At 36.4% G+C, this 13673-nt stretch overlaps 1 protein-coding gene across 3 annotated transcripts in view; it reads left to right on the forward strand.

Annotated features, from left to right (window-relative positions):
• The window catches only part of SHPRH (SNF2 histone linker PHD RING helicase), a gene marked incomplete at its 3' end in the record, with an annotated part of 90290 nt that overhangs the window by 33161 nt on the left and 43456 nt on the right, over window positions 1–13673 (forward strand). For all 3 annotated transcript variants that reach the window (XM_082634383.1, XM_082634385.1, XM_082634384.1), the window contains exons 15-17: window positions 3970–4058; window positions 6179–6271; window positions 13557–13664. In XM_082634383.1, the coding sequence (XP_082490509.1) occupies window positions 3970–4058; window positions 6179–6271; window positions 13557–13664 (290 nt within the window). The remainder of the gene's footprint in view (window positions 1–3969; window positions 4059–6178; window positions 6272–13556; window positions 13665–13673) is intronic.

The raw sequence follows: 13673 nt of genomic DNA on the forward strand, positions 1-13673 counted from the left end.
TGGAGTTAGCTCATCATAGTGTTAGAGCTGGAAAGGCATTTTATGATAAATTCCAGTTCCTTCAACCTTCCCACAAAGATACTAATCTGTTAGTCTACTTGGATACACAGTTATTGAGAAATTTTACCATTTTTCTCATTTACCTATTAAGACCTTAAATAAATCAGTGGCTCAGAAAAATTTATGTTTCAATTTAGCTAGCAGTGTTTGCAAGTTTGGATTTTCTCTAATAATCCTTAATCATCACCATCATCATCAATGCCATCTCATTTGCTCTGTGCCTGTGACTATGTAGTATTCCAGACATCAATCTAAAATCTAAAATGATCTGTGCTTTACAATCCATAGTGAAAGACTAAGGCAACTTTTAATAGAAAATATTTTTGAAACATACTTTCCTTTATTTCAACCTGGAAATAGGCAAAAATTGGGAAATTATCTAATAATTAGTATCAAATACCAGCTTCTCACAGTCCCAAATTAGTTGAGTGGAATAATTGTGATAAAAATCCACAGAATAAGTGACTATCACAGACAATAAATATGTGTGCTTGGTCTTAAAAAATACGGGAATAATGAATATGCTGTTTAAAATATTGTCAGGTCATTAAAATCTAGCCACATATCTGAGAAATAATCATTTTTCTACAAGCATTTTATATTATGCATTAACACCATCATATGTATATATTCTGTTTTATCCTCATAATTACCCAGTAGTTGAGGTGTTACCATCCCTATTTTATATGAGAAAATGAGTTCACAAGACTTAGTTGCTTTCTCAAGATTGCAGCTAGTAAGTGACAGAGAATTGGCCCTGGATCTTTTGATTTCAAATCAGATATTTAATTTTTTTTATTATACTATGTCTGCTTCTTTATCAAACAGGCATTTGTAAACCTCAATATTATACTGTCTGTAGTCGGTTGAAACTCACCATCAAAAATTTCTGAAATGGAGTAATATGTTACTTGCACATGGTCACAATAATAAAAATAAATTTCAGATTTCCCATCTTAATTCTAAAACTGCATTCCTCATTTTATTCTATGTTGTTATGACTCAGAAGCTTAAGTCAGTAAATGAATTTCTTCACTTGGCCTTTTTTCTAGTCTCCTTGTCAGATTTGTTGTCTCTTTTTCCCTGTGGTAAAGTTATGCATAATATGGGAATTGGGGGAAAAGGTTATTCATCTGATCATTTCCAAACACTGTAACACTCCAGCAGGATCAGCATGTAGTTGGCTCCTGTGTGGCAAAATACCGTGCTATGGTGTAACAGGAGGTGCATCACTGCTCTTTTCAGATAGTTTCCACTGTATTCCTTCCTACTGTACTTATTTATCTATGGATGGAAACTATTGCTAATTGTTAAGAGAAATTCCTATTAGAAAGTCCATTAATAAATGGTATGTCTAGTCTTCATTTAATTGTAATTATGAACTTAACTGTGGAGGATTAACTAGTTTTAGTTTCCATGGTTTAACTCAACAGTATGTTAAACAATACACATTTTTAAAAGTAACATTACATATTTAACTTACATAATTTAAACTATTCTAATATTAGAGATCAGATAGTAAAGATCTGACTTCTAAAAGAAATCTAAAATTAATATCAAACTCTAAAGGGATTTGTTTATATTGTATGCAAACATATATATATGATATACAATGTATATTCTACGGTCCTCACTGATGATGGTATTAAAAACATGGTATTATTTCAATTTTGTACAATGTATACATGAAATATATATATATATATATATATATATATATATATATACACACACACACATATATATGGTATAGAAGTGTTTTAGGTTCAGTTTTCTGAGAAAGAAAACTTTTTTCCTGATCATCACATACATTTTTCATTTCTACAGGTGTTTTTTTGGAGAAAATTAGTTTGGCAATATACAACCAGTACAATTTGTTTACCTGGAATTGTTAGTGCCATCAAGTGGCAAAGAACGGGTATTTCCATATTTGGCTTAAACTTGTATAGCTTACTGAATATGCATATTTTTATGTCTTCCCCAGAAAACGTCCTTTTTTTTTTTTTACTAAGTATTAAAAAAAACATAATGACTAGTTCAGTTTCAACTGTTTTTATTATAGTCTAGTCATTGTACCTTCTTTAAAAGGTATAATAATTATGAGGGGAAAATTGTTAAATGAATTATTCTCTATAAATGATAGTATAAATATTAATAGAATCCATATGTCTTTTGAAAAGCTTTAGAAAAATCTTCAAAACTGAAGAGAGTTCATTGTGTGAAGATAATTATGTTACTCCTACATTGTAATGCAATTCTATTATTGCAAAAATAATCTTCTCCTTTATTAAAGTGAATAGAAATTGGATGACTGTAAAGTACTGTGAAAATGTGTGCTTTAGAAAGCTTTATATTAGATAACTGGTAGAATTAGATATAAAGCAGTGGTATAAAAGCAAGTGTTTTGCACAACAATATGAACGAATGTACTTAATGCTACTGAACTGCACTCTTCTAAAAATGGTTGAAATTGTAAGTTTTATTTTATGTATATTTTACCACAATAAAATTTACATATATAAAATCAACTTTAACAAAGAGAGAGAGAGAACCAACAACAAAATTTACAAAGGTGTATATATGGAAAACTCATTATGGCCATGAACAAATTTATAAAGGTATATATATGGAAAACTCATTATGGCCATGAACAAAGTTCTAAATCCATGATATTAATGAAGCTAGTTTAAAGTTAAAAAAAATTAAAATGCAAGTGTATGTGATGATTAGGAAAAAACCTTTTTTCCTCAGCAAACTAAAACCAGAACATCTCTTTACCTTTTTTTCCCCTTGTATTCCATGATTTTGCCACGGTTAGATTTTTATTTTAATTGTATGTATCAATTAACAATTTTGAGTTTTTCCCCAGGCAGCAAGTAACATAGGTTCCATTACTCAAAGCCATTAAAAATGTTTCATCTCTTCTTCATCTCTTTGAAGTCTCATCAAACTTTTTCTGAAAGAACCAGATAATAAGTATTTTAGGTTTTGTGAACCGTAAGATCTGTGGCAACTATTCAGCTCTGCTATTGTAATGCAAAAGTAGCCACAGACAATACATAAATAAGTCAGCATGGCTGACTTCAAATAAAACTTTATTCATGGACCCTGAAATTTAATATCATATAATTTTCACATGTCACAGATATTATTATTTTAATTTTTTCAGGTATTAAAAATGTAAAAGAAAATTCTTAGCTTGTAGACCTTACAAAAATGCAGTCAGATAAGACCCATGGGCCATAGTTTGCCAACCTGTGCTTTGATACTTTTTAAATTACTTTATTTGAATAAGGTGCTAACTATGTATAATAAAAAACAGCATAAATCTCAGACTAATAGTGATTTGTGTGACCAGAAATAGAAAGAATTCCTAAGCTTTTGAAATGTAGTTATTAACTGTAAATCATTCTGGCCAAATACCAATAAGAACAGTTCCTATCAAGAAGAGTGCATTATTTTTCTGAGAATTATGTGTAGGTTGGTCATAATGTTTTGAATATTTGTCTATAAATACATGTAAGTACCCAAATTTGTCCTTAATTTCAAACATCCTAATGACTACTGATTGGTAGTCACTAACTTTAACAAGAAGAAAACCATTTGTTTAAATTAAAAGTTAATTCAGAATTTGTTTTCCAGTATAATTTTAAAACATTGTGTTTGATTGGTGTTCTAGTCTGTGAAATTAACCAACAACAACAAAAAAGGTGCTGTTACCAGTTTTTTTTTTTTACTGGGGCAGTCATATTAATACCAAGTTAAATTCCTTTTCTTAAAAAATAAATTAGTGAATTGTAATCATTGCTATATTTTTACAGTGGGTGTTTTTAGATTATAGATAACTAGATGACATTGGGAACTAAATACATGATTTTCTTATGCTTTAAATATATTTTGATTATTCAGGTGAGTATGCCTTGGCAGCAGAACTGTACAGAGAAGTGCTGCGTTCATCTGAGGAACACAAGGGAAAGCTCAAAACTGATTCACTGCAAGTAAGTAAAAAGTAAAAAGTTTTAAAATATTTGTTTTTTATAAAATAATTTTTCTGAATATTTAAGAGGACAAAGAGTAACAAATGGACTAAGTCATAATCACGGGGGATGAAGCTTGGAAATCATGTTCTTTTAATAAGCACCCAAGGTGATTTGTATATACACAAAAGTTTTAGAATCACTATTCTGTCTGCTCAGGTCAGTATTGGCCACAAGGCTGACTAGATAAGCCTAAGCTACATTAGAAAAGCAGCTCAAAATATTTGTATTTCAAAGAATGGGGTCAGTTTTATCACTTCACATATTAACATCAACATATTTATTCACATGGTATTCACCAAAAAGAAGAGAAATTGAGTTAAACTCAAAAATGAAACTAATAAATGATAATGAAAATGAAAACTAAAGTGATAATAAAAACTATCCAATGATAATAAAAACTATCCAATGATCTTCTAATTTAATTTTTGGAGGTCTTTTAAGGAGATTTGGATATTTGAATTATAACACTTACTTAAGTGTGAAATATCTTCCTCTTTCTGGTTCAGTCCAGTGGATCATATAGACAAGGCTCTCTAGCTAAATGGTAAATAAGGATACTTTTATGAATCTTGGTAAGTTTAGGCTTGAGTCCCAGGTGAGGCTTCTTTTTTACCATTCAGAATCTAAACCTTGGGACCTACATGTTCACCTGTGCCTGAGCAGGTATTAGGGGGAGTGTATGGGGGGAGAGGGAAGAAGAGAGAAAATTAAATACCAGTCTACTTATATTATGCATGGGTAAGGATTACAGAAGGTCATGGACCTTTTAGCAAATGTATTTACCACATGTGAGAAGGAGGAAGTACAAAGATATCGTGCTCCTGAATAAAGGAAACAAAAGTAGGACAGGTAGGTCCAGTATGCCTGAGTTCAAGAGTGAAGAGTAAGCTGTCAATCAGCCTGGTTCTTGCTTTTGAGTCAAGTAACCCCAGCTGCTGATAAAGCATGGTCCACCAAATGTCTTGCTCTGTCAAGTCAGATTAGCCACCCTGCTCTGTTGGGCATGTGTAAGGCATGTGTAAGGGAATGGAGAGAGACAAGTATTCCTCCCAGTTCAGTCCACCACCTTGTGCAGAAAGCAACAGAAGTCCTCTTCCACAAGTGCACACAGAGAAGTGGAGCCAAGTTTCTACCATTTTTTCTTTCATGGTATTTATACTTTTGCTTTTGCTATTAAATCTGATAGTGTTACTGATTATGTTATCTATGAAAGCATGATGAAAAGACCTAAGACATTTGAGGTAGTTCTTCAAAGGTTAACTCTACAAAGATCTGTACCACGGCCCGTAATTTGTAGCCAAACAGAATAAACCCTTATAGTGTCAAATCACTGACACCAAATCAGACCTTACCAGAAAGACTCCTTTCCCATCATCCTTTAGCCTTTAGCTGTATTCTCAAATAAAGACTCAAATTAGATAGAAACTACCTTCACTTTATTTTTTTTCATAGCCCTTTACTCCAAAGGGAGCCTCAAACCAGTCACAGACTCAATACCACAGTGAGATGCCTGGCTTATATTTAATACAGAGATTTAAGATGGAGTTTTCTCCTTTATTCTACACCATCTTCACCTCTAGCTCCTCCGCTTTTCAGCCCTTAAGTTCAACAGATCCAGGTCACAGCCCTGTTTTCTAATGTATTTCATTATCTTTGTTTTTATCATAATATAATTGCTAGGCTCATCCAGACTCATTTCCCAGGAGAAGAGGAATCAAGTCTGTGCAGTCAACCTTTCTACTTTACTGGACTTCCTTGGCATACTCATATTTCCCAATATAGACAAGTGCATGTATAAGAGAAGAAATATACCTATATTACATACTCTGTTAAGTACATAGACATGTTTCATGAAACTGTATATTTTTAATTAGAAATTTATGTAATTATGAGTTAAGATAATTACTATAAAACTGACTCTGAGAAAGTTGGTATTCAAATTGTTTTAAAGGAAAAGAATTCGGTGATTAAATCTTAAATGCGGTGTTAGTGTTCTGTATGCCTTAATAATAGTACGTTCTCCCCTTAGAGTTCACTGCATTGGCTGTCATAATTGTTGCCTTTTGTGTGTTTTATAGAGACTTCATGCTACCCATAACCTGATGGAATTGTTGATAGCCAAGCACCCAGGGATACCTCCTACCCTGAGAGATGGCAGACTTGAGGAAGAGGTAATTATTATTTTTTCATTCTGTCTATAAAAGAATTTTTTTTCACACTTCATGCTCCATCTAACTGATATTTACTAGGGCATATAAAGGTAACCATGTTTTCTCACTGCTTTGCTGTTCTAAACTTTGCCATGGTGATTTTGGGTGGCATAGAATAGCAATACTCCACATTATTTTGTTTCTCTGATGATATGCTTGCAGCTATATGGCAACTGCCTGTTGTAGATATGGCTTTTGGTAGCCAACAGCACAGGATGTAAATAAACAACAAATGAAAAAAGGAAATCTTGTTGATCTCATGACAGATCTGCAAAAGATGTAATTTAGTAAAAATAAAAAGTTTTGTACTTTCTCCACCCTTCAGTATTATTTAAGTCAATAAATAAACTCAAATTTTCAGTTGAATTTCTTAGGTTCTCTCAGAGAAGTTCCCTCTGCAATGAGTATTGCCTCTCGTTAGAAACAGTGTTATTATAAATTATTGTTAATATGCTTATTTTGCCAATTCCCCCATGGATTTTTGCCTTGTTAAAACTCAAAGAGAGGTGGCAAACCTAAAAGCAAAAGAGTAGTAAATATGTTTGAAATGTATTGAACCTGTAAATGAAGCCTTTATTTGAATTAACAGGATAAAAAATGAGATTGTACAAGTATGTACAGCCCTTTCTTGATGCTAGATGGCAGTCTTAAGTGTTGGAAATTTTCAAGTGAAATTTTATTCCCAGTGCAGGCATCTAATCTTATATGTAATTAGTCACTCTGTTTAAATGCCTTCAGTGACAGGAAGCTCTCTGGGAGACAGTCCCATCTATTAGTAGACAGCTCTAATGACCAACTAATTATAGCCAAGGAATTTCAATAGAAATTAATTGGACTTGATTAACTATTTCCTTTCCCATATTAGGGAAGTTTTCAACTATAATCTCTTCAAATATTTTCTCAGTCCCTTTCTTTTTCTCTTCTTCTGGGACCCCTATAATTCGAATGTTGGTGCCTTTAATGTTGTCCCAGAGGTCTCTGAGACTGTCCTCAGTTCTTTTCATTCTTTTTTCTTTATTCTGCTCTGCAGTAGTTATTTCCACTGTTTTATCTTCCAGGTCACTTATCTTTTCTTCTGCCTCAGTTATTCTGCTATTGATCGCTTCTAGAGTATTTTTAATTTCATTTATTGTGTTGTTCATCGTTGCTTGTTTCCTCTTTAGTTCTTCTAGGTCCTTGTTAAATGTTTCTTGCATTTTCTCTATTCTATTTCCAAGATTTTGGATCATTTTTACTGTCATTACTCTGAATTCTTTTTCATGTAGATTGCCTATTTCCTCTTCATTTGTTTGGTCTGGTGGGTTTTTACCTTGCTCCTTCATCTGCTGTGTGTTTCTCTGTCTTCTCATTTTGCTTATCTTACTGTGTTTGGGGTCTCCTTTTTGCAGGCTGCAGGTTCGTAGTTCCCGTTGTTTTTGGTGTCTGTCCCAGTGGCTAAAGTTGGTTCAGTGGGTTGTGTAGGCTTCCTGGTGGAGGGGACTAGTGCCTGTGTTCTGGTGGATGAGGCTGGATCTTGTCTTTCTGGTGGGCAGGACCACATCCGGTGGTGTGTTTTGGGGGTGTCTGTGGCCTTATTATGATTTTATGCAGCCTCTCTGCTAATGGATGGCTGTGTTCCTGTCTTGCTAGTTGTATGGCATAGGGTGTCCAGCAGTGTAGCTTGCTGGTCGTTGAGTGGAGCTGGGTCTTGGTGTTGAGATGGAGATCTCTGGGAGATTTTCGCCGTTTGATATTACGTGGAGCTGGGAGGTCTCTTGTGGACCAGTGTTCTGAACTTGTCTCTCCCACGTCAGAGGCACAGGCCTGACACCTGGCCAGAGCATGAAGACCCTGTCTAACCGCATGGCTCAGAAGAAAAGGGAGAAAGAGAGAGACAGAGAGAGAGAGAGAGACAGACAGAGAGAGAGAGAGAGAATGAAAAGTATGATAAAATAAAATAAAGTTATTAAAATAAAAAAATTATTATTAAGAAAAAAAAATTTTTAAGTTAAAAAAAAAAAAAACGGACGGACAGAACCCTAGGACAAATGGTGAAAGCAAAGCTATACTGACAAAATCTCGCACAGAGGCATACACATACACACTCACAAAAAGAGGAAAAGGGGAAAAAATAATCTATCTTGCTCCCAAAGTCCACCTCCTCAATTTGGGATGATTCGTTGTCTATTCATGTATTCCACAATGCAGGGTACGTCATATTGATGGTGGAGATTTAATCGGCTGCTCCTGAGGCTGCTGGGAGAGATTTCCCTTCTCTTTGTTCGCACAGCTCCCGGGGTTCAGCTTTGGATTTGGACCCGCTTCTGCGTGTAGGTCGCCTGAGGGCGTCTTTTCTTCGCTCAGACAGGACGGGGTTAAAGGAGCAGCTGATTCGGGGACTCTGGCTCACTCAGGCCGGGGGGAGGGAGGGGTACGGAGTGCGGGGCGAGCCTGCGGCGGCAGAGGCCGGCGTGACGTTGCACCAGCCTGAGGCGCGCTGTGCGTTCTCCCGGGGAAGTTGTCCCTGGATCACGGGACCCTGGCAGTGGCGGGCTGCACAGGCTCCCCGGAAGGGAGGTGTGGATAGTGACCTGTGCTCGCACACAGGCTTTTTGGTGGCAGCAGCAGTAGCCTTAGCGTCTCATGCCCGTCTCTGGGGTCCGCGCTGATGGTGCGGCTCGCGCCCCTCTCTGGAGCTCCTTTAAGCAGCGCTCTTAATCCCCTCTCCGCGCACACCAGGAAACAGAGAGGGAAGAAAAAGTCTCTTGCCTCTTCGGCAGCTTCAGACTTTTTCCCAGACTCCCTCCCGGCCAGCCGTGGTGCACTAACCCCTTTAGGCTGTGTTCACGCAGCCAGCCCTAGTCCTCTCCCTGCGCTCTGACCGAAGCCCGAGCCTCAACTCCCAGCCCCCGCCCGCCCCAGCGGGTGAGCAGACAAGCCTCTCAGGCTGGTGAGTGCTGGTCGGCACTGATCCTGTTTGCGGGAATCTCTCCGCTTTGCCTTCCGCACCCCTGTGGCTGCGCTCTCCTCCGAGGCTCCGAAGCTTCCCCCTCCGCCACCCCAGTCTCTGACCACAAAGGGGCTTCCTAGTGTGTGGATACCTTTCCTCCTTCATGGCTCCCTCCCACTGGTGCAGATCCCGTCCCTATCCGTTTGTCTCTGTTTATTCTTTTTTCTTTTGTCCTACCCAGGTATGTGGGGAGTTTCTTGCCTTTTGGGAGGTCTGAGGTCTTCTGCCGGCGTTCAGTGGGTGTTCTGTAGGAGCAGTTCCACGTGTAGATGTATTTCTGATGTATCTGTGGGGAGGAAGGTGATCTCCGCGTCTTACTCTTCCGCCGTCTTCCTCCAATCCCCAATAGAAATTAATTGGAAGGTTGTGACAGGAAAAGAAAAAATGCATCATGAGGAGGAGGGTTCATACTATACAGATGTATTTCCGAGGAGACTGCTTTATCACTTTTGCCTAACTCTCACGGTACATGAAGCCACAGTATTTCAAAGCTGGACAAGATCCGAGAAATCATCTGCTTCAGTCACCTCCTTTTTCAAATGGAGTAACTGAAGCCTAGGGAAGAAAAATGGCTAGTCAAAAGAGTTGTATCTATTCAGTTGACCTCATGAAATTACCACTGTTGTAAATCAAAAATGGTCTAGTATTGGCAATTTCATATGGCTCAACCCACTACTAAGTGGAAGCATTGGGATTTCCATTTCAGTAGTCTTTCCAGTTTTCCTCCCACTGTCCTGTATAGCCTCTGATCATCCCCTCTCTTCATTCATAAAATAGTTTCAAGAGTCAGTTAAGTATTTCAGTTAAATGGACGAAAGTGAAGAATTTTCCTTTTTCCTAATGGTAACTTATAAGAATAAAATTTTTCAGTACTTCTGTTACTTGCAAATAACATGATCCTTCTTGTCTTGAAAAGTCGAAAGAGGAACAATTTTTAAATCCTTTTTGTATTAGTCTTTTACAGTTTCTATAACAAAATGCCACAGACTGGCTTAAATAACAGGAATTTTATTTCTCACACTCATGAACTGGAAGAATTAATATTGTTAAAATGTCCGTGCTACCCAAAACAATATACAGGTTCAATGTAATCCCTATTAAAATTCCAATGGTATTTTTCACAGAAATAAAATGAACAATCCAAAGATTTGTATGGAACTAGAAAACATCCTGAATAGCCAAAGCAATCTTAAGATTAAGAACAAAGCTGCAGGCATTATGCACCCTGATTTCAAACTGTATTGTAAAGCTATAGTAATTAAAACAGTATGGTGTTGACATAAAAGCATACACATAGATCAATGGGACAGAATAGAGAGAGCCCAGAAATAAAGCCACCCATATATGATCAGTTAATTTACAAAAAAAGGAACCAAGATTAGACAATGGGGAAAGGACAGTCTCTCTTTTTTTAATTGAAGTATAGTTGATTTATAATATTAGTTTCATGTACACAGCATAGTGATTCAGTATTTTTGCAGATTATACTCCATTATAAGTTATTATAAGATAATAGCTATAATTCCCACTACTATACAATATATCCTTGCTGCTTATCTATTTTATACATAGTAGTTTGTATCTTTTAATTCCATACCCTTAATTTGTCCCTCCTCTCTTCCCTTTCCCCTTTGGTAACAACTAGTTCATTTTCTACATCTGTGAGTCTGTTTCTGTTTTACACATACATTTATTTGTTTTATTTTTTTAGATTCCACATATAAGTGATATGATATTTGTCTTTCTCTTTCTGACCCATTCACTAAGCATAATATTCTGGGTCCATCCATGTTGCTGCAAATGGCAGAATTTCATTTTTTGCTTATGGCTGAATAATATTCCATTGTAAATATATACAACTTCTTTATCCATTCATCTGTTGATGGGCACTTGGGTTGTTTCCATGTCTTGGCTATTGTAAATAGTGCTGCTATGAACATTAGGGTTCATGCATCTTTTTGTACTAGTGTTTTTATTTTTTTTCCAGCTATATACCTAGGACTGGAATTGCTGGGTCATGATAGTTTATGTTTAGTTTTTTGAGGAACCTCCATACTGTTTTCCTTAGTAGCTGCACCAATTTACATTCCCACCAACAGTATTCAAGGGTTCCCTTTTCTCCACATTATCCCCAACACTTGTTTGTAAACTTTTTGATGATAACCATTCTGATATGTGTGAGGTGATACCTCATTATTGTTATGATTTGCATTTCTCGAATAGTTAGCAGTGTTGAACATCTTTTCATGTGCCTGTTAGCCATCTCTATGTCTTCTTTGGGAAAATGTCTTTTCAGGTCTTCTGCCCATTTTTTGATTGGGTTGTTTGTGTTTTTGATATTGAGTTGTATGTGCTATTTATATATTTTAGATACTAACTCCTTATCAGGGGTTTAGATATTAACCCCTTATTAGGTGATTAGAAAATAGGCAGAGAGGGACTTCCCTGGTGGTCCAGTGGGTAAGACTCCACACTCCCAATGCAGGGGGCCCGGGTTTGATCCCTGGTCAGGAAACTAGATCCCGCATGCATGCTGCAACTAATAAGTCCGCATGCCACAACTAAGAAGTCTGCACGCCGTAACTAAGAGGTCCGCGTGCTGCAACTAAGACTAAAAAGACCACATGCCACAACTAAAGATCCCACATGCTGCAGTGAAGATCCCGTATGCTGCAGTGAAGATCCTGCATGCTGCACCTAAGACCCAAAACAGTTGAAATAAATAAATACATTTTTAAAAAAGAAAAAAAAATAGGCAGAGGATCTGAATAGACATTTTTCCAAAGAAGACATACAGATGGCCAACAGGCACATGAAAAAATGCTCAACATCATTAATCATTAGGGAAATGCAAATCAAAACCACAATGAGATATCACTTCATACCTGTTAGAGTGGCTATTATCAAAAAGACAAGATATAAAAAGTGTTGGTGAGGCTGAGAGAAAAGGGAACCCTTGTGCACTGTTGATGGGAATATAAATTGTTGCAGCCACTATGGAAAATAGTATGGAGGTTCCTCAAAAAATTAAAAATAGGACTATAATATGACCCAGCCATTCCACTACTGGGTATTTATCCGAAGAAAACAAAAATACTAACTTGAAAAGATATATGCACCCTTATGTTCATTGAAGCATGATTTACAATAGGCAATATATGAAAACAACCTAAGTGTCCAATGATAAAGAAGATGTTGTATACATATATGATGGAATATTGTTTAGCCATAAAAAGGAATGAAATATTGCCATTTGTGACAACATGGATGTACCTTGAGGGTATTATATGCTAAGCGAAATAAGTCAGACAAAGACAAATACTGTATGATTTCTCTTATATGAGGAATCCAAAAAAAAAGAAAGAAAGAAAAAGAAAAATAACATGCTCATAGATACAGAGAACAGACTGGTGGTTGAAAGAGGTAGGGCTTGGGTGTGGGAGAAATGGGTAAACTATTGGGTTTTTAAATTTAAATAAATTGAATAAAATTTATTTTAATTTAAAAAAATGTATTTCTCACAGTTCTGGAGGCTGGCAGTCTAAGATCAAGGTGTCAGCAGGGTTGGTTTCTCCTGAGGACTCTCTCCTTGGCTCGTAGATGGCTGCCTTCTCACTGTGTCCTCATGTGGCCTTTTCTCTGTGTACTTGCATCCCTGGTGTGTCTCTCTTTCCTTTTAAGGACACCAGTCATATAGGATTAGGGCTCCACCCTTATCATCTCATTTATCTACATTTACTCATTTAATTACTTTCTTAAAGGCCCTATCTCCAAATACAGTCACGTTGGGGATTAGGACTTCATCGTAGATTTTGAGAAACACAATTCAGTCCTAAAACCCAAAGTATTATTTCTAAACTGAAGTAATTCCCAGAAGGTATAATAACTAAATCAGACAAGAAATTCTAAAATGTATTCTTGTTTTGCCTTATAGTTTGAAATATTACTGTTCTTTCTCCTCCCATTTTTTAAAATTAAAAAATTAGAAACTCGGGGAGCAAATCGTTGGAATTTCTTAAATTAGGTGACTGACAGGTAAATGTGAGTTAAGGTGGCTTACAGGTAAAATCTCTTCAGTATACATCTTATGAATTTCTAGCATGGTTTTTATGTTCTCTACGGTATACTTGTAGAGTTTAATGCTTAAATTGAGTTAAATAGATTAAATAAATAAAGCACACTGTTCTGGAAACATCATACTAAATTATTTTCTTGACCTGAAGTGAAAGTTTATACTTGTTTCCTGTTTCAACACAGGCCAAACAGCTGCGAGAGCATTATATGAGCAAGTGTAATACAGAGGTTGCTGAAGCGCAACAAGCTTTGCTGCCGGTGCAGCAGACCATACGTGACCTCCAGAGAAAGGTATGGCCA

Source organism: Mesoplodon mirus (genome assembly GCF_964341445.2).
Source record: "Mesoplodon mirus genome assembly, chromosome: 10".
In the NCBI taxonomy this organism is placed as follows: Eukaryota; Metazoa; Chordata; class Mammalia; order Artiodactyla; family Ziphiidae; genus Mesoplodon; species Mesoplodon mirus.